General features: G+C 34.4%; 10 protein-coding genes, 2 non-coding genes and 3 pseudogenes across 15 annotated transcripts, besides 2 other annotated features; 12 read left to right on the top strand and 3 right to left on the bottom strand.

Moving 5' to 3' along the window:
* Window positions 1–98: 98 nt before the first annotated feature.
* TVAGG3_0669590 (armadillo (ARM) repeat-containing protein family) lies at window positions 99–3428 on the top strand (the record flags this gene model as incomplete). Its single annotated transcript, XM_001306568.2, has 1 exon — window positions 128–3406. The coding sequence occupies one exon, from the start codon at window positions 128–130 to the stop codon at window positions 3404–3406; it is 3279 nt and encodes a 1092-aa protein (XP_001306569.1).
* Window positions 3429–3516: 88 nt separating this feature from the next.
* Window positions 3517–3557: a mobile genetic element.
* A 744-nt stretch (window positions 3558–4301) lies between these two features.
* TVAGG3_0669570 (uncharacterized protein) lies at window positions 4302–6884 on the top strand (the record flags this gene model as incomplete). The annotated part of the gene is made up of 1 exon (XM_001306569.1): window positions 4838–5920. One exon carries the CDS (start codon window positions 4838–4840, stop codon window positions 5918–5920), a length of 1083 nt encoding a protein of 360 aa, XP_001306570.1.
* Window positions 6885–7033: 149 nt separating this feature from the next.
* TVAGG3_0669560 lies at window positions 7034–7107 on the top strand. Its single transcript has one exon. It is a non-coding gene; the product is annotated as a tRNA-Lys (tRNA).
* Window positions 7108–7574: 467 nt separating this feature from the next.
* Window positions 7575–7648, top strand: TVAGG3_0669550. Its single transcript has one exon. It is a non-coding gene; the product is annotated as a tRNA-Lys (tRNA).
* A 113-nt stretch (window positions 7649–7761) lies between these two features.
* TVAGG3_0669540 (glycine-rich protein family) lies at window positions 7762–9136 on the bottom strand (the record flags this gene model as incomplete). Its single annotated transcript, XM_001306571.1, has 1 exon — window positions 7762–8481. One exon carries the CDS (start codon window positions 8479–8481, stop codon window positions 7762–7764), a length of 720 nt encoding a protein of 239 aa, XP_001306572.1.
* Window positions 9137–9192: 56 nt separating this feature from the next.
* TVAGG3_0669530 (DHHC palmitoyltransferase family) lies at window positions 9193–10201 on the top strand (the record flags this gene model as incomplete). The annotated part of the gene is made up of 1 exon (XM_001306572.1): window positions 9533–10135. One exon carries the CDS (start codon window positions 9533–9535, stop codon window positions 10133–10135), a length of 603 nt encoding a protein of 200 aa, XP_001306573.1.
* A 326-nt stretch (window positions 10202–10527) lies between these two features.
* Window positions 10528–11176, top strand: TVAGG3_0669520 (retrograde vesicle-mediated transport, Golgi to ER; the record flags this gene model as incomplete). The annotated part of the gene is made up of 1 exon (XM_001306573.2): window positions 10540–11133. One exon carries the CDS (start codon window positions 10540–10542, stop codon window positions 11131–11133), a length of 594 nt encoding a protein of 197 aa, XP_001306574.1.
* Window positions 11177–11309: 133 nt separating this feature from the next.
* On the bottom strand, window positions 11310–12761 carry TVAGG3_0669510 (dual specificity protein kinase family; the record flags this gene model as incomplete). Its single annotated transcript, XM_001306574.1, has 1 exon — window positions 11310–12761. One exon carries the CDS (start codon window positions 12759–12761, stop codon window positions 11310–11312), a length of 1452 nt encoding a protein of 483 aa, XP_001306575.1.
* A 178-nt stretch (window positions 12762–12939) lies between these two features.
* Window positions 12940–14569, top strand: TVAGG3_0669500 (regulation of centriole replication; the record flags this gene model as incomplete). The annotated part of the gene is made up of 1 exon (XM_001306575.2): window positions 12940–14505. One exon carries the CDS (start codon window positions 12940–12942, stop codon window positions 14503–14505), a length of 1566 nt encoding a protein of 521 aa, XP_001306576.2.
* Window positions 14570–14591: 22 nt separating this feature from the next.
* Window positions 14592–25796: part of a mobile genetic element that runs on past the window's edge.
* On the top strand, window positions 17999–18435 carry TVAGG3_0669490 (annotated as a pseudogene). Its single transcript has one exon. A coding segment is annotated over exon 1 (437 nt).
* TVAGG3_0669480 (uncharacterized protein) lies at window positions 20996–21784 on the top strand (the record flags this gene model as incomplete). Its single annotated transcript, XM_051242345.1, has 1 exon — window positions 20996–21784. The coding sequence occupies one exon, from the start codon at window positions 20996–20998 to the stop codon at window positions 21782–21784; it is 789 nt and encodes a 262-aa protein (XP_051088932.1).
* TVAGG3_0669470 (uncharacterized protein) lies at window positions 23086–23421 on the top strand (the record flags this gene model as incomplete). Its single annotated transcript, XM_051242344.1, has 1 exon — window positions 23086–23421. The coding sequence occupies one exon, from the start codon at window positions 23086–23088 to the stop codon at window positions 23419–23421; it is 336 nt and encodes a 111-aa protein (XP_051088931.1).
* TVAGG3_0669460 (protein of unknown function, DUF4108 family) lies at window positions 23472–23891 on the top strand (the record flags this gene model as incomplete). The annotated part of the gene is made up of 1 exon (XM_051242343.1): window positions 23472–23891. One exon carries the CDS (start codon window positions 23472–23474, stop codon window positions 23889–23891), a length of 420 nt encoding a protein of 139 aa, XP_051088930.1.
* Window positions 23908–24388, bottom strand: TVAGG3_0669450 (annotated as a pseudogene). The gene has a single exon. A coding segment is annotated over exon 1 (481 nt).
* Window positions 24605–25299, top strand: TVAGG3_0669440 (annotated as a pseudogene). Its single transcript has one exon. A coding segment is annotated over exon 1 (695 nt).

Genomic DNA, 25796 nt, shown 5'->3' with positions numbered 1-25796 from the left:
TTCACAGTTTTCAAAATCAAAATAAAAAATGCTTAATTAATGTAGATTGATAATGCAATATATGAGTATTTTCTTGGAAATTTTTGATTTTATAATATCGGTGCTGCACGCCATACTTTATTTTGCTATGGATGAATCTCGGTTTATTTCATTGATTGACCGATGTAAATCAGAAGATAATGAGATTAGAAGTAATGCAGAGTCAGAAAGAGATCAAATTATTCAAAATGACCCATTATTGTTTGTCAATTCTCTTTTACAAATAATTGTATCAAATAATTACGAAAATCTCAATGACTATATGATTACGTTAATATTCTCTGTTATTAAGCGCGCTCAGAGCTATTTGGAGCACGAATCACTCAAAATTTTCTTTGGAAATTTGCATTCATGCATTCAAACTCTTCTTAATCGAAGCCACTCTCTAAATATTATATGCAGTACATATGCATTAACGCTTTCAAACATTCATAAATTACCTGAAGCAGATTTTGATTTTAATGGAGTTTTAATTGAACTACAAACAATAATACAACAGCAGTTTTCACTTTCTATCATATCTGAGGCGATTGAAAACTCTCCAGATCTTTATAACTTTGATATCGATTTTCTCTATCAAATTATTGATCAAAACAGAGAATATGATGGTATTATTCGATATTACTTTTCAATTATCGGAAAATTAGAAGAAAACGAAAAATTTGTCGAAATTTTCCCAAATATTCTTGAAAAAATAACAATTGATAATGTATACACTTCACTTGATGCTATGAATGCTTTTTGTGAACTTGGATCTCCATTTATTGGTTACATTTATCTTGATTTAGCGAGATATATCTGTAATCTTGCAATTAACAACAAAATCGATCAAATTCAAGCAAATTGTGTATTTATTATATCAGCAATTACTCTTAAAAACACAAAATTTGTTGTAAATTCACCAGAATTTGTTGATTTAGTTTTTCAGCTTTTTATCAGTCTTATTAGAGATGTCAGCTACGACAAACTTGATAATGATACAGATAATGGTGCTTTCAGTATCATTGAAACTGTTGCTTCCGAAATTTCAGAAAAATTAGAAGTAATAATCATTGAAAAAATCCCAGAATACTTCCAAAGCGCTCAAAACGATGCAGGAATATTATATGGACTATTAATATTGATCTCATTATATCATCCATACGTTAAATGTGAACTATCTGGACCTAAAGCGAGATTTAACATAAATTCTGACATTTATACCATTCTTACCACTAATGAAGATATAGGACTTAGGTATGCATGCATTAGATATATTAGTCAGTTGATTTTTTCAGGAATTTCAGTTGATGAAATTGAAATCTTCAATTATTTCCTTAATCTTGATTTCCAAGGTGAAGATGAACATTGTATATATTGGATCCTTTCCTTTTTTGAGCAATTCTCTTTCAATACACGAAGCAATGAAAATTCTTTAGAATTTAATACTCTTTGTAAGGAAAAGATGTTGTCAGTCTCTGAAAATCTTCCTAATGAAAAATGTGTTGCGAAATTGATTAAAATTCTTACAAAAAATATAAAAATAACTCAAGATCCAATTGAAGATGTTTGTGAAAAATATGCAGAGCTCTTCAATGAATATAAAGAAAGTGATTTTATTAAAGTAACAATTATCTCTCAAATCCAAGAAATTTTTGGTTCATACAAAAATAAAGAAAATGAACAGTTCATTAGCGAACAAGCGGTAATGTATTATAATGAGTGTAACAATATGCTTCAGAAGGATGACCTTCCACCTAAATATCTTTCATATTGTTTGGCCGCAATATTTAATTTTCTTCAGCTTGCTCAGGATCAGCTCGGTGACCGTATATTTGATCTTTACAAAGGTTGTTATTCAATTCTTTCACAGCCACTACAATACAATGAAGAAACACAACTAAATGTTTTTGATTTGACAGCTTATTATGTGGCAGATTCGTTCACAAGTAGTATTAAGTACACAATTGACAAGACTATGGTGGAAATGATAGATGATAATATGAGGATTCTGTTTGAAATTTCAAAGAAAAAGGTTTTTTATGAAACTGTGGAAAATAATATAGAAATGTATAATGAGGTAGTCAATTTATGCCTTAATTACCTCAATTCGGATATAATTATCAAGTCAATTCATTACCATTGTTTCCAAATTTTATTTTTCTTATTCCAGAACCTCGAAAATGAGGAGTTACGGCAGCCAATCGTAAGTATATTAATGGAACAATACATTAAGCTCACAAATATTAATCTTTTTGGCGAAAACGTATATTTATCACTATTTGACTCTTTCTTTGGGGATTGTTCAAGTTACATACAAGAAAATGACCAAGTTAAGCAGTCTTCGATTAACTTTTTGATCAAAATCTTTCTGCAAATGTATAATAATGCTTCCGAAATTCAAAAGAGCGAAAAAAGCGTAGATGATAAATTTTCTCAATGGGATGCAACTGTAAATTGTGAGCTGGAGCGTTATGTCGATTTTTGTTTATCTTTATCATGGAAATTACGAAAGATTTGTCCAGAATTAATGATAGAACCATTTACCAATGAAATTTACCCTTTAATTATGCAGAACATTGAAGTTGACTTTATATCTCCGTTGAATGCTTCGCTTCTTGCCTATTATTTATCATTTTTCGAAGATGGAAATGTTTACGAGGAAAACCGCCAAATTCTATTCAATTATTTCAATTATTTAATTGAAACAGAAGAAGAACTTAATAACGTAGATGACTATGATGATATATCATTAGTTGATTGGAAATCCGCACTTAATGATTTGTTTTTCAACTCTTTATGCCGAATGATCAAATTCATTAATTTTAATGAAGAATTAATAGATGATTTAATTGAAGAACTTTATGCTTTACGTGTTAATGGGTATTTTGAGGTAGTACAAGGAGATTTGTGCTCTGCAATACTGTTAATTTTTAGGAAATATCCACAAATTGTGAATCAAGATTTTGGTCTTCATTTTGAATATACAGATAGTAACTTAGTATATAGAAATTCAACGATACATTATAATACTCTATATTTCGATCTTTCTATTTCTTGGCTTGAAAATTATTTTGAATTGTTTGAGCAAAATTACAAAATACCAAATGGCGAGGATGAAGATCGTATGCTCGAATCAATGTTTAAATCATGGATCATTAGTTTTAGGAAATTCAAAAAGAATGATGGTAAATTGTCAAAATTGAATAATATTTTTGGTCGTTTCTTCAATTTCTGTCGTCAACATCCATTCTTCTTTAATACTTTGAAGTCTTCTTTGGAAAAATTTAAGAGTGCAGAGGACTTGACTGAGAAAGAAGTTGTAACGTTTTCGAGATATCTCGGTTATTCTTTCAAAATTTATAAGTCGAACATTAGTAGTAATTGAAATAAAAAAAAATTATTTGGAATTATTTTTTAAAGCAGGTTTGACGTTTGGAGAGCAATTGATGTTCCAACCAAATATCAAATATCTTTTGGAGAGATATGAATGAGCTTGAGTGCGGGACAGATTTGCCACCTGTCACTTTTTCAATAACTGTATTAACATCTATTGAAATATTTGCAGGTTTATAGAATCTATCCCATATGTCGTTTGAAGGTCCTGGAAAATGGAAGCATGGTTCTCTTCCTTTCCTCCTGAGATTTTCTTCTTTTTCTTCTTCAAACAAATATGATTTTCAAAAGATTACAAGAACCTTAATTCATTTAATTTTCAAAAGTTTACAATAAATAAATAAAATTTTATGTTGTAAAAAATTGAATAGTTCTGTAATTTCATCGAGAAGCATAATTTCAATTTATCATTTGGGTTTTTGGCAGGCGCAATCTTGATCTTATGTTAACATATGAGTACTGCTGCAATATAATCAAAATTAACGAAATTGATTCCAAATTGAATTGTTGGTTAAAATAATTAAAGATACAACTATATGGATTACGCAAAATAGTTACTTATTTGAGTAATAAATTTGGCTATGCTAATCAATTTCTTTCATTTCTGGCATAACGAGCAGATTTGAAGCGATTATCTATTATAGGAAAAAAGTAAAAAGTGTCGTTTTTTGTTGAACTCTTATTGAATGAAAAACAAAATATCATTTGCACATGCTACTTAATAAGATTTCTCTGAAATAAACTGGATTTCACCTTGATCATATTGTCACCTTTTGAGCTATCGTTTTATCACCAAACTTAAAAATTGAACTTGCATTTATATTTCTACGTTATGCATTCAGTTCGGAAATTGAAAGAATGTCAAATTTGAATTCAGAGTAGCAAATCAATGGAAAGTTTTGATAAATTAGCTATTTTCGCGCCCAGCAAGGAATCCTACTTGGTAGATTTTGAAAACGCCAATAGGATAGAGCGTGTAATGCATTTCAACAAAGTTCCTTCAGTAGAAAGTTATCAATCCTACGAAGATTACAGAAGGGACTGGGAAACTTGGTCCGCAATTCTAAAACATCAATTTATGAATTCTGTGCTACCAGTTCCTATATCATTTGTATTCCATATACCTAAACCACCACACGTACCAACTGCCAACGAGAAAATACGCGGATCTCATGATGACAAAATAGCATCCAGGCAATTCAATGTGCATACAACTCCATTATATCCAATAAACCATCTGAAAATGCAAGATATGATTTTATCTGGTACAGTTGAAGCAGGAGACTTCCCAGAGACAGGACCAAGAGGCCAAGTGATTCCTATTCAAGAACACGTCGGAGATGGTAAATATTTCTCATCCACTCTCGTTCCAATTCGACCGAAACCTCAATTTTAACATACTTACGAAGAATACAAACAGTCGATGGAAAAATGGATGGAATTAACAGCTCCTTTCATTGAAAACGTTCCAGGTCCGAAATCTCTCGGTACAACGTTGAAATTAATGAAAACAGTCGATGAACAACGAATCCATGCATACAATCATTCATACCAAGAAGTGAAATCTCCAATAGACCCAAGATTAACCAAATTAACCATTGATTCAGAGTTATATCCAGCATTAGAAGCAATAATTTACGAATTACGTACTTACAACACGAAACCAATACTTAAACCTTCCAAATCAATGGAAAAATTCAACGATCTTCGTTTGGATTCTCTTGATTCAAGAATTGAATTAAATTCCCAGAAACACCTTTATTCTCTTCTTACTCTATCCAAATATAATCCCACCATGATCGACCCATTAAAATACGAAGAGGCGCTAAGGATGACTCTCTATTACAAAACGTCAAAATATCATAGATTGTCTGTGCTTAGTTTAATGGAAGAACTACTTAACAGACAGCATACAGATATTAATAAGTTGTTCCAGAATGATATATATTTGTTCTACGCCTTTGCTATCTTAATTTCAGAATTTTCGCCAAATAATGTTTCAATTTTAGCTCCAGCTCCCAAACTAAATGGATCCTCGAATAACATTATAGTGTTCAATCATGCCAATTCCTCGTTTTTGGAGCTCTACTACACTTTAATAATTTTCAAGCGTTTCGAACGGAAAAAGGAAGAATTTCCTAATGCATATCACTTATTTAGTGATAGAATCAATGGTTTGTCATTCCAATCCAACGAAATCTTGAAAACTTTTACATCTGATTTATTATCCGCCGTAAAAGAGAATTTGAACGAGAATTCACTTGATTACATCAGTTTAACATACTTCTTGATCATTATATCAGCTGCACTGTTCCTAGAACAGTTCCTTGTCAATCCAGAATTTCCATTTTTCACTTTTCTGAAGAATATCTACCAAATTGATGCGAAAAAGACCATTAGGTTCTGTGAACAATTGTTTATCACTAAATCAGCAGCAGTTACCATGTTGCCGCTGCTTTTTGAGATGTTTTCCCAGCATTATCCGGAAGATTTCGCAATTGACTAGTATATCATCTTCAAATTCATATCATTGATATTCGCGATACATCCCAAATACGCGAAAGAAGAATCTGTTGAATTTAATCCCTTCTTTTTGGTCAAAATTGAAACAATTTTGTCAGATGCAACGGAACCAATTGTTTTTGAGGCCACACAGTCTATTTGTTTGTTCGCATTGCATTTCCTGAGGCTTGGAACCCTAAATGAGAAGACTTCCAACACAATTTTGACGGAATCTTCAAAATTCTTGTACCAAGCATCGAAATACGCGAACACGACCGAGAAGAAAATGTTTGTGATGAAGCCGATCGTTAGTTTTTGCCATAATTCGGTAACTTCTTTGTTCATTTCGAATCTTCCAGAAGAATTTTACAGTTTCCTGTTCAAATGTTGCTCCGATAGCGATCTTAATGTATCAAAGATATCATGGCGCATTACTTCCTTCCTGGTTTCCACTTCTAAACCATTTAGAAACAATGTTCTGAAAAATCAGAATTTAATTTCAGTTCTTTCCGATGTTGCTTATCATCCTTCTGATGCATGCATATACTACGTGGTCAAGATGATCATGGCAACCCTTACAAATGATCATTTAATGTGTTCTGACAATTTATTCAGAGCATTAAACGCAACTCAGACTCCGCAGTACACAGAATTGAAGAAAATCATTATATCACCTGAAGTAAAGATGGAAGGACTCATCAGAACATTGCTAAGCCATAGACCTGTTTTGGATGTGCCAATGCAGTTTAATACTTTCACTATTTTCGAGGCTTTCGTACATAGAAGATCAATGAAACCAAGAAAGAGCTATTCTAGAAACTAAATTGTAAAAATTATGTTTGTTTATTGCGATTTATAAAAAATAATCTTTGTTTTTTGATAACTTAATAATTAATGAATAAACTGAATATGAATGTAATGATTTTAATGGAAAATGTGAAAGTAATTAGTTATAAAAGAAAGAGGAATCGTTTTATATATTGTAAACAGCAGAGTTATGCTTTTGAAATAGAAAAGCTATTTACAAATTTTGGTTATGGCATATGATTGAAGGGGAGATTACAATCTTGTTATCAAGATTTTATTTTGTAATTTATTTTCTCAAAGCAATTGTTAAGCTTTCCTAGCTCAACAGGATAGAGCTTTGGACTTTTAATCCAAGGGTTTGGGGTTCGAGTCCCCAGGATAGCGTTTTTTGTTAATTTTTTTCACGAGAACATCTAGATCTTCCAAGTGAAAATGAAGAACATCAATGAATCTGGAACTGATGTCTTATTTATTTGTGTTAAAACAAATTCTTTTTATTTCCAATTTATCAAATTTTTTATCAATTTTTGTAATGATTCAACTAACAGTATTCAAACCTGAAAGATCGAGCTTAGAGGGCATGGATAGTCGAATGTATATGTCTTTGAGTGATTATTTACCTTTACTTTCGACTTGTATTTAGATTCATTTAATAAGCTATAAGATAAAATGAGGAATTAGAAATTAGATTAAAACATTAAAGGTAAAAAGTGATCGCTCTTGGAGAAACTTATATTTTATGGATTAGTATTATAGTGTATTATAAATTTGTGTTTTAGTTGACTTCGATGTTATGTAGGAAAAGTGCATTTTCACTATTATAAATTCTTTATTACCAAAAAAATCGTGAAGCTTTCCAAGCGCAATTGGTTCGAGTTTTGGACTTTTAATCCAAGGGTTTGGGGTTCGAGTCCCCGGGGAAGCGTTTTTTTAAGTCAAAATCAATATCTCAGAAGAGAAAGCAATAAGATGAATATTTTTAGTGTGAAAAGTGTTTCTTCATATTTTCATTGCTTAATTCCTAGAAACTGTTTAATCTCATTTGGATTTCAAAATCAAAATAAACAAAAGTTCATATGTTAGCTGAAGACGGCTAACAAAAAGGCATGATTGACAATCCAGACTGTCAAGAATAGTTATAACAAGTCTACCATTGCCTACCCAGATTCCTGGATAGGTTTTGACATCACTAAAAACATAACCATCGCTCAATTTAAAGTAGTATGGATTAGATTCAGTTTCGTTGAAAAAACTTCCTTGTGCAGATATATTTCCTGTTGGAAAAATTGCATCAGCAGAGAGTATCCATGAGCTTCCTCCTCCGGAACCAGAGTTTCCATTGTGGCCTGCGAATCCGCCGAACCATCCACTGCCAGCCCCTGATCTATCAGTTTCATAGGTAACAATTTTCTGACCTGAAGGATGTAAAGAGCCTTCTTTTCGAGCTGATTCACCTGATCCAAAAGTGAAACCAAAAGTGGAAGTAGCGCTTCTTGTAGTGTCCACAATACCATCTTTCCAATAGCTTTGGGCGGTAAAGCCACCGCCTGAACCTCCTGATCCATCATCTTCGCCGTTTGGATCTGTATATGCATTATCAGAACCACCTCCAGCACCTGCCACAATTACACGATGCCAAAGATCGTTTGCCAGGAATTTGACAGCGGTTTGACCACCACCGCTCCCGCATCCATTATCAAGAGAATCATAATAGTAGTTAAATGCATTTCCTCCACCTCCATATCCTCCTTTTATCATCTTATCTTCGTCAAAAGAAGAAATTGTTGAGGTGGTGTCATATATACCTTTACCTCCTATCGTCGCAAAAGCAGTGATACGGTGAGCCAGTTTAATGATGCCTGAAATATAGCCTCCAGCACCACCTCTGCTTCCGACTGGGTTACATCTTGCGTTTCCATTCGCTATATCAATATAGGCTTGTTCGATGCAACTTTTGTCATTATTAACGTGAGCAGATATCTTTCCTGAATAGGTGCCTCCAGAAGCTCCATAAAGCTCAAATTTATATATGCCAGGTCGAAATTCAATAACATAATCAGTGCATTCATAATTTCGTGGGCATGGATAATCAAATGTATATGTCTTTTTGTTGCTACTTACGCCAACTGCAGTACTGTATTTGGATTTATCTACTAAACTATAAGATACAAATGGTTCATTAGGAAGTTAATCCGAACATTTCAAAAATTATTGATAGATTTGAGAGAAACTCAACCCATTATGAATATTAATCAGATTCTACATTATAAATTTGAACTTTGGCAGATTCCGAGTGCATTGGCGACGATAAGTCTAAAAAAAATCTGAGCATAGATCTACTATTAGCAAAAGTACGATTTTATTATTATTGTTTCAACTTTTTAACCTTTCAACTTTAAAGGTAATAGGTTCGAGTCCCCCTGAATAGTTTTTTTATACAATTATCTGATGTCACCTTTCTTTCGATATGCAAAATCCTTCTGATTCTGAGCCACTCGTATTAAATGAGGAAACGACTTTTCCGAGCTATTCCACGTTTCAGAAAAAGAAGCATTGTTGCTGTATGATGACCTATTATCCAGATATAAAAACATATTTTTGGGGAGAATGGGAATTTCAACCGGCAATGCCTATATTTGTTCTATTATTAATAATATCTTCATTTATTGTACTTGTTGGCGTGATTTTACCATATTTTCGTTATGAATGGATAATAATTGTTCCAATTCAGATCTTTTTAATGATAATGTTCATTTACTCATACATTGAAGTCATTTATGTTGGACCAGGTTATCTACCTTTCTATCATATGGGCATGCAAACTTCGACTTTACCAGAAAATCAACAAGATTTTATGATTTCTGGCTATGTTTGCCCACCAGATGGAATTATCACATCCGAAAAGCAATATGAATGGGCACACAACCTTCCGAAACCATCACGATCTACTCTTACTCACTCTGCACGAAGATACGTAATCCGAGCAGATCATCTTTGTGGATGGACAACTGTTTGGATTGGAAAGCGAAACTACAAAATGTTTATGTTATTTAACTTTTACGGAACACCATATTTAGGCCTATTTTCTGCATATTGCATAAGATACTTTGTTAAATACTTCAACTCCCTCGAAATTACACCATTAGTCATTGTAGCTATCTATGGAATCCTCGCGTTGTCATTTACTCTTCTTACTTTTTCATTTTCAATATCTTCCTTATCATTAGCCTGTCATAACCGTACAAACTGGGAAGACTGGAATACTGTAACAGAAGACTACGACAGAGGTTCTTGCAAAGCAAATATGGAAGATATTTGCGGAACTCCTGCATCCAAATGGGATTACTTCTGTCCGAAGTCTCCTTTCACTAATATTACTAATGACGAACTTGTTAGACAATATGATCCATGAAATGTTTTTATATAAAAATATAATAAAAGATTTTTGTTTTGAAAACTAATAAACTATATATAATGCAATCATAAAAATTGTCTATGAAATCTTCAAGTGTTTTTGTAGAAATTTAAAATATAAAATTCAAATGTACTGGAGATAAACTTAATGGGGATGATTGGTACGTCATACAAGGTGTTTTTAATCATTTTTAGCATTTTGGTTTGCCTTAATTCATGTTGAATACAATTTTGAATTAAATTTGTTATCCGCTTTGAGGATCCAACGCTCATAAATAATTCATTCAAATGTACAAATTAATGAGTTTAATGTTTCTAGGGATCATGGGGATCACAAGAATTTTTTTGAACCTCGGATATGAAAAAAGTGCCAAGATCTTGAAAAATTTACATTTTTAGGAAATGAATGCCAATATTGCGGAAGGAGATCCAACAAATTTCAAAGTCTGCATCATTGGCGAAGAAGGTGTAGGTAAAACAGCAATTCTTAACAGATATATTACGGGAGCATTCGTTTCAAACTACAAACCGACAATTGCTGCGGCTTTTATGAGTGCACACGAGATCGTAGGCGATCACACAGTTACATTGAACATCTGGGATACCGCTGGTCAAGAAAAATATCAATCAATGATGCCTCTTTACCTTCGAAATGTAGATTGTGTCATTCTTGTATGTGATGTTATCAAACCGACATCTGCTCAGTATGTAGAACGTTGGATTGAGCAAGAATTTCCAAGTATTAGGCCAGCACCTATCTTATTAGTTTGTATTAACAAATCAGATTGCCAACAATCATATAATACGCAAAATTTAGAAGAGTCAATGAAAGAAAAAGGCATTAAGGTCTTCTTTACATCATCGTTAAATGGAAATAACATTGCCGCCGTATTCAATACTGTTGGTACTGCTTTAGACGAGGAATCTGCTAGAAGACGTCCAGAAGTTCGTAAGATACGTACAAAGAATGAATCAGAAGGCTGCTGTAAGCACTAACTTGTAATATAGAATAAAAATAGTTTTTGATACTAAACTCTTTATATAATTCCATCATACTGTATTAAACTATATGCTAGATATCATCTAAAACTTGAAAAATAAAATCAAAATTTGAAATATGAGAGAAAATTCATTAAAAACAATCGACAAATATTTTACAAAACACAAATAATCTAATAATATCTGTTTCTAGTATTAATACCTGGAAGAGATTTTCCAGAATTTGGTCTAGCTGAGTTCGACCTTGTATTGGCCTTGACTGTTTTTACAACACTGAACCATTGATGGTTCAATGCTTGCTCAGCTGTGATTCTCTTATCCTGATCCCATTCAAAACATTTCTGCAAGAAATCAAGGAAAACAGGGTCTGAGAACTTTGTGGCAGCTCTCAAGTTTGATTGGCCTGGCATTCTGAGTTTCTTCCTTCTGTTTCTTAATAATGGCTTGTTGTCTGGAGTGAAAAATTCTGCTTTCCTCTTGCATTGATTGATGACAGAGACTGGAGGAACTCCGAAAACTTCCATGATCATTTCAAGCTGTTCATGTTCATTATCACCTGGGAATAGTGGTCTTCCAATCATCATTTCAACAACAATGCAAGCAAAAGACCAGATGTCCATAGGAGGTCCGTATTTGATTCCAAGAATAACTTCTGGAGCGCGATAGTAACGACTTTGGATGTATTCATATTTTTGATGTCCATCAAAACATGATGATCCAAAATCGATGACTCTACATTTCATTGTGGAGTTTGGAAGAAGTAAAACGTTTTCAGGCTTCATATCACAATGAACAACGTTGTGCTTATGGCAGAAAGCAAGACCGTTGAGCATATGCTTTGCAATTGAGTGGATTTGTTGCAAAGACATCGGCTGGAAACGAATTGAGCGACTGTATTCGTAAAGATTCATTCCAAGAATCTCGAATGAAACAGCAATGTGTTGTCTCCAAATGAATGCATCAAATGTTCGTACAATATCACTGTTCTTATCTGGATTGTACTTATTCAAATGCTGAACAATCATAACTTCGATTTTACCTTGTTCATGCATTTGTTCAGTATTAATAACAAGCTTGATTGCAACTTGTTGCTTTGTCTTATGATCGTAGCAGCGAAGAACTTGTCCAAATGCACCTTTTCCGAAAATAGCACGGATTTCAAAGCGATATGCTAAATGATCACCTACAATTGCCTTGTAATGATAATTAGAATCATCAAAACCGTAGTTATTCGAGCCTGGTGTTGATTTGACTTGAACTTTCTTCGAAGGAATTCCGAGATAATAAATCTCAGGGAAGTCTTTGATTTCATTCATCTCATAGGAAGTAAGCATTGAAGCATACTTGGATTTTGCTTCTTCAGGTGAAATTGGTGCGTTTGGGATGATTGGTGACATGGCGGGCTTTCTCGCTGTGCGAGGAGCATGCGAAAATCTTGGATTTGGACCTGCTGGAGCCTTTGGACCATAAACTCTTGCAGAATTTACTGGTTGATTCTCATCACATTTAAGATTTTCAAAAGCTAACTTTGGAACTGGTGGTTTAACATGTTTCCCATGGGATGGGGAGTTAATACTGATATAAGATGGCTTGTTTTTATATTGGAATTCAGCAAAAGAATACATTCTTTACACTAAAATTCTAACAATTTCAAACGTACACATCTCATTTCTCATTCAATCTTGATTCAAAATAAGAGATTTATTTTTACCTATAGTAGTATGTAATAAATTCCGAATAAAATGTAAACCATCGTTAACAATTTAGAAAGAAAACGGAATGTATACGTTTAAAAATTCTCAGATGCAAAAACCTATCTCAGTCCCGTTTACTATCATTAATGTGGACCACGGACACACTTACATTTACAAAAGACAGGAAGAACTTGGTCGTGGTGGCTTTGCCACAGTCTACAGAGTTGTAGAACAATCGTCCGGAAAAGAATATGCAATGAAAGTTGTACCAAAAGAAAGAATTTCAAAACCAAAGGCAATCGAAAAAATGAAGAGTGAAATTGCTATCCAAGCTTCATTAAATCATCCAAACATTTTAAGAAGCTATGCTGCATTCGAGGATGCAACAAATCATTACATAGTTACTGAACTCTGCCCAGGACATTCAGTCAGAGATCTTGTTAAGAAGGCAGGTCATCTCTCTGAACTCGAATCATCAAAGATCATGAAAGATGTTCTTGAAGGTCTCGCATACTTGCACGATAACCGTGTAATCCATCGCGATCTCAAGCTCGAAAACTTCCTTGTTGGAAAGGATGGTCGCATCAAAATTGCAGATTTCGGCTTGAGCGCCAAGCTTGATTACGATGATGAGAGAAAGTTCACAGTGTGTGGTACACCAAACTATCTCAGCCCAGAAATTCTTACCTCTGCTTCCAAAGGACACAGTTATGAAGTAGATATTTGGGCTATTGGAGTTTGCGCATATGCCATGCTTGTTGGTCGTCCACCTTTCGAAACAGCAAGAACTAAACTCACATATGAGCATATCAAAACATGCTCATACCATTTCCCAGTTGAGCCAAGGCTTTCTCACATTGCCAAAGATTTTATCCAGTCCACATTGCAAATCAAGCCAGAGCTTCGTCCAAACGCTCAAGAACTCTTAGTTCACCAATTCATTACATCAATTGGTGTTCAGCCAATTCCAGAACCACTTCCAGAGAAAGCTCCAGAAGTTGTTTACAATCCTCCTGTTCCAGAAGTCAAGCATTCCCATCACCGCGAAGAAAACATGGATATCAATCAAATCATTTCAAGAAATGCTCCAGCATCAACAACACCAGAAACAACAATGCCAAAGTACTGTGTTGCAAGATTCTGCGATCACAGTGAAAAGTATGGCCTCGGTTACTTGTTGATTGATGGAACTGTTGGAGCTTGCTTCAATGATTTAAGTCGTATGGTCATGGATCCATTTGAAGAGTTTGTTCAATATTGGCCAAACTATCAAACACAGACACCTGAATTAATGAAACCATTCGATACAGCACAGCCAAAGAAGCTATCTATTTTGAGGAAGTTCGCTGAAAGCTTAAAGAAGACGAAATCCATGTTCGAATTGCCAAGTAGCAAGTATAACTCAGCCATTCCACTTAGGCATGTTAAGTACTGGATTCGTAATGATGAAGCCACACTCTTTAGAATGGAAGATCGCGATATCCAAGTCAACTTCAACGACAGAACTAAAATTGTTATCTTCTGGTCAACTAAAAAGTTGATGTTAGTGCACTCTATTAAAGAATCAGGTAGGTTGATTGGATTGACCGAGCTGGCTAATGGAGTATCACACGCAGAAGAGAAGAAGCGATTCTCTGTCGCAAAGCAACTTCTTGCTGAAATGTCTGGTAGATAAATAAAACTTTGTTTGTTCAAAAATCCTGAGTAATTTTTAATGAGTTTTATATGTTTACGAGAAAGGATGCATTAGAAATGAAAAAAAAAAAAAAAAAAAAAAAAAAAAGGTAGTGGGGCTTCCAGGCACTTCGTGCCTTCTAGCCCTGAGGATGATTGATATAATGAAGTTTTTTTTTTCTTGGGGTGAGCTTCCAGGCGCGTTGCGCCCTCTAGCCCACATAAATGAAGTTCTTATATATACGGGTCTTCCAGGAGCTTTTCACAAATTATATATGTTTTCATGTTTTGTCATGATTTCATCGTAAATGTTTTGTCAAGACTTCTTCTTCGTAAATGTTTTGTCAAGACTTCTTCTTCGTAAATGTTTTGTCAAGACTTCTTCGTAAATGTTTTGTCAAGATTTCTTCGTAAATGTTTTGTCAAGACTTCTTCGTAAATGTTTTGTCAAGATTTCTTCGTAAATGTTTTGTCAAGACTTCTTCGTAAAATGTTTTGTCAAGACTTCTTCGTAATGAGTGTAAATGACCAAACTGACAACACTTTGACGAGTAGTTTTTTGAGCTGAACAAAAAGTGTCATATAAACATCTGTCAAAAACCGCTTTTTAACTTCACTTAAAATGCCACGTAAGCTACGTAAGAATATACGTAAGAGGAAGGGAGCATTGAAACATCCAATAGTAAAACTAACACCACAACAACAGTTGCAACAACAAATGATGAATGACCCCACTATGTTGCAACAAATGTCAAGCAACCCTATGCTTTTAAACCGAGTTATTGGTGCACAGAGTGGAGGTTTAAGAGCGGCACTTTTAGCGAAAATGGCAGGCTATGGTGGAGCTGCAGACGGAACAGCTTATACCCTCAAAGTCAAATGAATTTGAGTTCACTCAAAAATCAAATAACAGATGTCAAAAAGTCAAACATAGACATACAGAAGCAAATAAGTGAAAACGAAAAGAAACTAGAATATGACAGACACACAAAGAAACTCAATGAGTTAAACGTAGAGAAAAGAAGAAAGAAGAACAACTGAAAGAACTAAGTACAGAGGAATATGCGAAAAAAGTGTCAGAAAAAGCAGCAGAAGTAGCAAAAATGGAACAAGATGTCATAAATTTGAAAAACCATACTACTCAATATAAAATACTGAAAGATGAAGAGATAAAACAAAAAGCCTGAAGACATATATGGATAGCGATGAGTATAAAAAGAAGTTGAAGCAAATGTAAAGGCAGAAAAACTTTTACAGTTGCAAAACCAAACCGTACAGTATGAAAACTTAGCACAAAGAAAGTAAAAATAACGACGCGGCTATGCAAAAGGCAATGAAAGCGCAGAATATATAAAAGCTAACAATGACTGGTTAGATGCCCAAGCCAACGCTAAAGCAGCCCAACTCATAGGGTCAATAAGGACAAAAATACAAGCGGATGAAGATAGTTCAAATGAAGCTTTAACAAATGCTGACTTTAAGAACGCTTTCGAAGCTCTCATAGTAAGGTGAAACAATGAACGACTTCTCATCTGGAAAGAAACTGAAGTCTGAAGGTTTCGACAAAGAGTTAAAGAAGTAGCACAAAATATGACGAAATAACAGATGCAGCAACGAGACAGGCAGTTTCAAAGTGCCTATGACGCCGTTAGAGCAACTGTTGTGAAAAGTCAAGAAAAAGAGTTACAACAGACCAAACAGACCTAGTAAATGCTTTCTTAAAACGAAAAGTCAGGTAGGACATTACGCTGCAGATGGAACATATGTGCCAGCTGGTGGAACTTATATACCACCAAACCCTCCAAGAGAAGCACCTGCACCAGGACTACCTAACACATTTACATCGTCACATGGACATAGACACAGGCATGCACCACAACAACAACCAAAACCAACACAACAACCAACCAACAACCAACAACAACCAACACAACAACAGCACAAGCAACCAACACAACAACCAGCACAGCAACCAACAGTTCAAAACCCTGCACAACAACAACCACAAACAGAGCAAGGACATAAAAGAAGTAGAGAACAAGGAAACCAAGAATTCTTAAAAATGCTTAAAGAAGAGTGTGGTTTCCCAGATAGTATTGACTTTAGTGACAGATATAAAGAAGCTATTAGAAAGTTCAAGGATGGAAATACTGACCGGACCTATTTTAGCTTTATGGCTCAGCACCAAAACGGATATAATCTCAAACCTGGAAAATACAAGCTCGTAAGGGATTGATTTAATAGCATATCATCCAAATGACCATGGATGAATTTACTCCGAGATATTTGATGTCAGAGCTAAATGACAATTCAACTTTCGTCATGAAACGCGTAAAAAAATAGAGACGGAACGAAGAAACAAAAGCTTATGAATGCGGATGACGTAGATAGGGAATTGTTGAAAAACGGTCTCGGAATATATGAAATGCCAGCAGATGAGGTACAAGAAACTCCACAGGAAGAACTAGTTCAGATACAACCAGACATGGAAGAAATAGTTCAGCAACAACAGCTAGAAGAGCCTGAAGGAAACGAACAAGTCACTCCTTTGGAAACTAACTTCACAGAACTAGATGAAGATTTGGAACAGCCGAAAAATCTTGACCCTCAACAAGAGTATGCGGAGAATATGGAATATTTCCAAGAGTCTAAAAAAAATTCGGCTGACATAGTAGAAGAATATCGAAAAATGTTTGCCGACATACAAAAGACTCCAACACCAGATGAAAATATTCAGCATAGAATGGAAGTACTGAAAGAAAATGTACACAAATACAACAACCCTTTTTACTTACGAGCATTTAACGTTCAATCTTCGGATGAACTCGGTGAAAATAAAAGGTTAAATTTCAAGAAAACATATAGAAATGAAACATTGTTTAAAGTTCATTCAGAACCTAACCAAGATGGAAACAAACCTACTTTTGTTTCTGCAGACGATGGAACTACAATGAGATGGGGTCATAAAGCTAACCCGGATAGGTGGTTCATAAACTACAACCACAATTCCAAGAAGTTGTAGACGCAATGGAAGTCAATGGTGAACCAGATATAGCTGGTATTTTCAGCGCGCTTTTAATGCCATTGAAAGATATGAAACATGCAGATATTTTGGACCAGTATGAAATGAACATGGCTGATGGAAATATAACACCTGACGTTCTAAAACATTTATCTCAAAGAACTACACAGAACCATAGAGATGGTATATTTGGTGAAGAGTTTAGAAAGAAAGTTAGGGAGGGCGAAGGAAGAGAACCTATTGTACATGACCTTGCAAACGAAAGTTTACAAAATGTCATAAAAACTTACTTTGCAGACAATGAAATGAGAAGGATGAATATTTAAGAAAACTCAAATGGACAGTACCAAATGAAATGTTAGTATTGAAAAACATGTTCCTTGACAAAATAAAACCAACTACAGAAATAAACGACGCAAGACTGAAAGATTGGGTAAAAGCTTTCCCATTCACAAAAGATATAGTTGGTAACATGGAAAGAAAACCAGAATGGCTACAAAAACATATATTTGGAAACGAGCTTATTCCATATGGACAGGCTCTGTTTGAAGAGCTTGAACCGGAAACTCAGGAAAGAGTCATGCAAACAATACGCGAAGACTCAAATACAAACTATGACAAACTCTTTCTAGGATATAGGGTACCTGAGATGGGCGACCAGAGCCCAAAGGCAAAAAGGACATGGGAAATTTACAACATACTAGGTGAACATGAGGCAAAGATGCAACAACTTGAAGCAGAGGGCAAGTTACCAAAGCGACACCAAAGAAGAAGAGTAGAACAAAGTGAAAGTAGTGAAGAAGTAACTTCATCTAGTGAAAGTAGTGGCAATGAAGGAAAAGAAGAGTTAAAAACTCAGTCAGGAAGAAAGTAAAGCTTGGTCCACGTGGGTTCTATTATGACATATAAATCCAACTATTCTATATTTTTACTCATATGAAATGTACGCCGCTCAGAATATAACGCCAACAGTTTTGGATGCTATGAATGGAAATGTTTCCGAATGGTATAACGAATGCGACAATGCCATTAGAAGGTCAGAAATAGTTCCTGGAACTTACGAATATACAACTGCTGTTTCTTATGGAAACGTAGGTGAGTTTGGAGAAGGTTCTTCAACAACAGTAGATATTGCTTGCGACAGGTTTCATATTATTTCTATTGACAACTCATTCTTATACGTGGAAAAGACATTGAAATAAAACCTTCTGCCAAGTTGTCTGACAAGAAAGGTTGCAATGGAATTTTCTATGTCGGATACCAATATGCTCCAGAAGTTTTTATGGGATATAAGATATATTCTAACTCTGACTTAGTTCAAACAGTAACATGGGCAAACTATGAATGGTTCGCTTTGAGAAACTCAGTACACAACCACAAGCTAGAGAACAAACAGACCAGTATGCAACTATTGAGAAAATAAGAAGACTTGACCCTAACGTTCCAGGGTTTATGTTAACCTTTCTGGTTCAGATGGAACTGCTGCCACTAAAGTAAAACTGAAACTTAGAGTTCCTTTGTCATCTTTCCTCATCTTCAGGTTTTTAAGATACTTACCAAACTGGGCAGGAAAAATTTCTATTGAACTTACTCCAAGCAAAAATAACTTAGTCATTGCACCAACACAAGACCCATTCAGCATTACTGTAGCTGAACTGGTGGAGCCAAGTTCTGTGACTTTTGCAAAGACAAAGTTGACTTAGACTTTGGTTTCTCAAACTTCAACAATGAAGTAAAACTATTATTTCAATGCTGCTGGAACTGCTTGGGACCCAGTTAAGTTCACATGCGAACAGTTTGAATGCAAGAGAATAGAAAGCAGACTTGCCGTTTATATGTTGGACCCAGATATTTCAAATGCTTTAGCTGCCAAATATATTGCAGTTCCACTTATGTTCCCTATACACCAAATATCTGTCAAAGACTTTGCAGGTGAAGTTGGAAACCAAAGTGCTGACCCAGGTGCAAGAACAGATATTGCTTTAACAACTGCAATGAAACATGCAGATACTATGTTTGTACTGTTCAGACGAACTATAAATGACTATTCTTGTTTCTTACAACCCTGGTATTAAATACCATATAAACATAGATGGCAAATACTATCCAAGAGAAGAATATTCCACAGTTGAGGATATGAGGTCATACAACTTGACATTAGATGCTATGAACTTTAACAACAACTTCACAACAACCATTAACCCTGAAATGCAAAGTTCTATATATGCCATATGTGAAAGTATGGACCCATACAGGAGCTCAAAAAACTCAATATACAAATGGAGACCGTTCAAACTTTTGGCTTGGCATTCCATTTGCTGACTCAGAAGACTTTATGGGTGGTATTTCAACTGTTGGTACAGTTCAAATACAATATACTGGTGACAGAGACGGTCCAGATGAATTGAAAGCAAAGAAGTTTACAAAACCAATAGCACTTTTCACGGAAGATGCTCTTTTGAAAATTCGTTCGATGAAACCTGCTGGGGCTCCTCAGATTGGCATAACGACAGCTTCCATCGAGCAGATTTTTGGCAGCAGGTCAGTAAGTTGTTCTTGAACTGACTTCTCTCCGTCAAATATTGACAGTACGCCAGTTTTGACATAGTATTGTATTAAAAACTTACCTTTAGAAATATCGGTCAGTTTTGTTGTTATATTTTTGTCTGCTTCAAGAACTTTCACCATCTCGGTTATACCAACTTTCTTTGCTTTATGAAAATATTTTGGTCAGCAAAGACTGCTATTCTATAACATTTTCCATTGTTTGTGTAAAGAACTATTCTGTCAATGAACTTGTATTGTTTGTGTGTGTAAACTTTGTTCTGCTTCAATTCGAAGAGATACTCAAATACGTCCATCTTTTTATTCTAAGTAAAATGTCATTTCCGAAAAATAGAAGCGTAAGTGTTTCAAAAGGTTTAATGGCGGTGGCAGATGTGAAGTTAAATTCACCAACTCAAACAAACAGTCAAAGTGTTGTTGTCAATGTCAAAGAAAGAGATGTTTGAAGTGGGGAAACCATACGAAGACGAAGATGGTATAACAATAGTTCCTGTAAAAGAACAACCAACATACCCTGAAGTTAGCAGAGACTTAAGTTCTGTTGCAGATATTCGAAATGACTACCAACAACTGAAAGACAAACTTCAAACTCAGGAGAAGATTTTTCAAGCTTTAAGTATAATGTTAAACTTGGTCGAACACAACCCTGTAAAAATGAACTCATATGTCATCGCACCTCATGAAATTTTGAAAGAACTATTGAAACTTTTGACAGAGGCAGATGATATAAACATCAAAGAAATAGAACCCGACATTAGTTGCTGTGGTGTTTCATATAATGTCATTGACAAGATATACGTTATGAAAGGAGGTGAAACGTTGAACTTAAAATATAGTTTCCCAGACGTCATAAAAAATATTTGACGACCACAACATTTCATTAAAATTTACTTGCTAAGTAAAAATGGCAGAAGACATAGTGGTTTATACTATTACGACTAAAAACCCTGAGTCATATAATTCTATAACAACAAACTTACAAAGTCCTCAAGGACGATATTGTAAACTGACCTTAAACACGATGACGACTAAAGCCTGTTTTGCTCTTTTGACACCAGAAGACTTTGTTGTTGTGAATGGTAAAAAATACTTCTTTGAAGATACTTACTCAGATATACCACCAACAGGTTTTGTTGACTTATTTAATACTTTAAGGACGGATGTAACATGTGCTGCAACTAGAGCAGGTTTCATTATGTTTGGATGTCCGACTGAGTTTAGTATAAACGATATGAGCTATAATACAAAACTTATATCTGGTTTTTACTACCAACAGTTTCCTATAACAGGAAAAGGTGTCATACAAGGAATGTCTATTCCATTGACATTAAGCACACCAATCTTATATATTGTTTCAAACTTAGGTTCAAAGTGCTATTCGAATGTCGACAGAAACTACTATGACCAAAAGATACTCATGCGTATAAACAACACTTTCTCTGCTGGTTTGCCTATTGTTCATTCGAATGCAGAATTTTCAACCTTAGTGAACTCAAACACTTTGGCAAGTATAACGTTGACATTAGTTGACGCAAACTTTGTTCCTGTAAAACTTTTATGTCCTATGTATTTGTCAATGACGGCAGAAAGTTTCGAATTGGAAGATGCAACCGGTGAAAGTATTGTATTACAAGAACAACTTCAACAACAAATAGCTCAAGAACAACAAATGCAACAAATAGCTCAAGAATAAAAAAAATATTTTTTTTTATTTTTATAAAAATGTACAGAATAGATGTTTCAGATTTTTATGACTTCCAAGCCTTCAGAAATATGTGTCCATTTCGAGACTATAACAATGCAGTCGAGAATTTGAAACGTTTAGTCATTTATGTCGACTCTGCCCCAGAATGTTATGTCATGAAAGAATGGGATGTTGTCTTTAACAAACCAAGAGCGACAATAGTTTCAGAACAAGAATGTAGACAGAAACTTAAGAAAATAAAAGTCGTACAAGTTGGCATGAAGATGTTAGATGCTTGGGATATCTTATTGTCAAAGTTAGAAGATTTTTCAGTTCGTGGTATAAAGTTTTATACACCTTCTCCAAACTTCTATTCTATCTTCACTGGATATAAATATGAACAAGTAGAATGGAAAGAAAATATTATAGAAGCTTGGTTAGACCATGTCAAAGAAATTATATGCAATGGAAACGAAAAGGTTTATGAGTATATCTTATGTTGGTTTGCAAACATCTTACAACATCCAAGTGCTAAAAATGAAACTGCTCTCATTATAATTGGAAAACAAGGAACAGGTAAGAATACTTTCTTTACAGATATCTTATGCAAACTTTTAGAAGGTTATTCGAATCCGAATATGACAAACTTAGAAAACATCTGTGGCAAGTTTAACTCCTCAATAGAGAATATGAAACTTATAGTTTGCAATGAACTTCAAAGTATAGATACAACAAAAGTTTTGAACTCAGATGCTTTGAAGAGTCTTATAACAGATAAAGTTGGAGTTGTTGAAAGAAAGTATAAAGACCAAAGAGTTTGTGAAAATGTTGCAAACTTCATTATGGTTTCAAACAATACTGTTCCGATGAAGTTAGAAAGTTCTGACAGAAGATATGTAGTTGTCAGAACGTCAGATTCTCATATGCAAGATACAGAATATTTTGACGACTTAGCAGAAACTTTGACATCTGACTTTTACAACCACTTGTTCTCATACTTTATGACATTAGATATTTCAAAGTTCAATCCAAGACAAATTCCATATACCGAAGAGAGACAAACATTGTTAGAAGCAAACAAGAGTGTATATGAACTGTTTATAGATGAAACTGACTTTGTGTCATTAGATGAAAGGTCATTGTACGATTCGTATAAACAATATTGTCAAGAATATGGTTATATGGCAGCTTCTAAACGAACATTCTTGGCAAATGTCAAAAATCTTTTAGATGTTCAGAACGGCGTATATACAAAGAAAAATTTTTATGAGTAAATTTTAAAAAAAATATTTTTTTATCCGATAGAAAAGATGACAGAAAAATTAACTTTTTACATAGCGCCAGACCCTTCTTGCCCACATCTTTTTAAGCCACAATATATAGACATAGAACTAAATAGAGAAAGCGAAATTCTACAAACAGAAGAAAGCGAAATTCCACAAACATATAGAGACCTAGATAACGAAAATGGATATGCGCTATTCTGGTTAGATTGTCCTTATGAAATGTATGAAAAAAAGGCTTTATATGAAGAATATAGAAAATATTGTCATGAAAACGATATAAGACCAAGCTCTAGAGAAAAATTCTATGCTGGTATAAAACATCTTTTCGAAGTTCGGAATGGCAAATATAGAAAGAAATAATTTTTCTGAGTAAATTTTTAAAAAAATATTTTTTTTATCCGATAGAAAAGATGACAAAATTCATCTCAGTAAATAAGTACATGTCAGGACTTAAAGAAGAACTAGACCCATTCGCTTATTTGAATGTTTACTTCTACCATTTTGAAAAGTCTTCATTCAGCAAAGTTTGGAACATCGAACCAGTTAAGTTTGCTATTGTGACTAAAAATGGTGCAACTTTTGAAGACTTAGACATAGAAGGTTTGTTAGCAGTCAAAGAAAGTTTTGACAGAAGGTTCTCAAACCTTAAAGAAGGCAAAGCATACAAACTTGTTATACCTTATGAACCAAAGAAAGCAGACGACTATGAATATTATGAGTCTAAGATAGTTGAAGTTCAAGGTAAATTGGGTAAAAAGATTTTAGAGTCTAAGCCAGTGTTTACTCCTAAAGAGGAAGAGAACATTGACATTGACCCAGAAATGTTCTAAAAATAAAATTTTATTTTTACATGTCAAATTTCTTTTTCTCTGGAACTGGTTCAGGTTCTTTTTTCTCTTCTTCTACTTTCTTTTCTTTCTTCTCTTCTACTTTCTTCTCTTTCTTTTCTCTCTTCTTCTTCTTCTCTGGTGGAGTTATGTCAAATTTGGCGCAACCATATTTATGTAAAAGTTCTTTGTCCTTTAATAGCTCATCTATTCTGTTTTCTATTTCATCTTCAAGAACGGCGCATGTGTCTTCTTTGCATTCTAAGAAATTTTGTTGGACTTCATCTTTCCAATCGGCGTCATCTCTGTCAACAAGTCTGTCATTGACAAATTTTAAGACTTCTCTGCCTAATGTTTTATGGTTCTTGTCATATTCCCAGAAACAGAACTTTAGAACAAATTCACCTTTCTTGTTTACACTATGTAAGATTTTATGGTCTACAGATGTTTTGCTGTCGAAAAAGCTTGTCTCGAATATAGATAGCGAAATCGCTAGACATTTCCTAAAAGATAAAATTTTTAATTTTTCTAAAAATATGTTAGAAAAAAAGTTTGCTGACATTGACAAGAAATTTGAGAATGTTTTAAACAAGAACAAGGTGAAGTTAGAAAATGCTCAGATAAAGCCTATACATGACAAGTTCTTATTTGCTCAGAATGGTATAACAGGTCTAATTGCACCACCTGGGTCGGGTAAGACTTTCACTTATCTTAAAATGGCTGCACAACAACAAGAACTAGATGAGAAGAACCCATTCTATGAGTTAGTTGTTATTTGTAGTACTTCTGGTCAATTTGACCAAACCGTCAATTCGTTCAAAGATATTATAAAGAAGTCTAAGTTAGTATGTATAAAGGATACTGAGTTGTTAGATTGGATAAAGAAGTACCAAAGAAGAGTTTTGAAGTACAATGCTATAAATGAGTATATAAATTCTAAGTTTAAAGACCCAATGAGGAAATGCAGAGAATATTAGAGAAGAAACACTTCAGAAACAAACAGAAAGAGATAGAATACATTTCGAAGAAATTGCAATCTTACGATTGGAAGACATACCCTCATAGATGTCTTCTTATTTTAGATGATTTCGCCTCTCATCCTTTGTTAAAGAATAGAGAACAAGATATGTGTCGAATTCTCAAGAAGCTCAGACACTTTAACATTTCAGTTGTCATTTGTGTACAGACAGCAAAGAGTTTAAGTAAGGATGTAAAGAGAATACTGACTGACATAATACTTTTCCCTGGATTGTCCGAAGACGATTTCATGGAACTTATGAAAGAGTCCATGGCAGGTAAGTTTGACAGACATGAACTATGGGAGAAGTATAAAGTCATACAAGACCCTCATACTTCTTTCAGAATTCATATCTACGCAAACAAAGTTCAAATTGTAAAAAGTCAAGCGTAAAAATGTAAGTGTTTGAGTCTTAGTCTGTTGTGGTGCTGGGGCTGTCGGTTCTTCTGGCTTTGGAATGGACTCGGTTGGTGGTACGTCGGACATTCGTTTGTGTCCTGTCGGAAGGAAGAACTCGGAATGCCAGAAGGAAGAACTTTTCCTGTTGTCGGGAAAAACTTTTCCTGTCGGAAGGAAAAATTTTTTCTGTTGGAAGGAAAAACTTTTCCTGAAGTTCGACCAAAAAGTTCTCAATTTTCGAAAATTTGAATGGTTTACGGACGGACAACTGGAAAATTTTTTCTTGTCGGATGGAAAAATTTTTCCTGTTGGAAAGAAATTTTTTTCCTGTCGGAAGGAAGGACTCGGAATGCCAGAAGGATTTGACAAGGCAATTTACCTTATAGAGCTACCTGAGCCATCTGAAGTCAAGACCAAAAATAAACGCTTTACATGTATTTTTCAGCAACTTCGTCAAATAATTTTATAGCTTTATCTATCTCATCCACTTC

The sequence above is a fragment of the Trichomonas vaginalis genome, chromosome III (assembly GCF_026262505.1).
Source record: "Trichomonas vaginalis G3 chromosome III, whole genome shotgun sequence".
NCBI lineage: Eukaryota > Parabasalia > Trichomonadida > Trichomonadidae > Trichomonas > Trichomonas vaginalis.
Note: the sequence above shows the minus strand (reverse complement) of the source record. Positions and strands in the feature narration are given on the sequence as shown.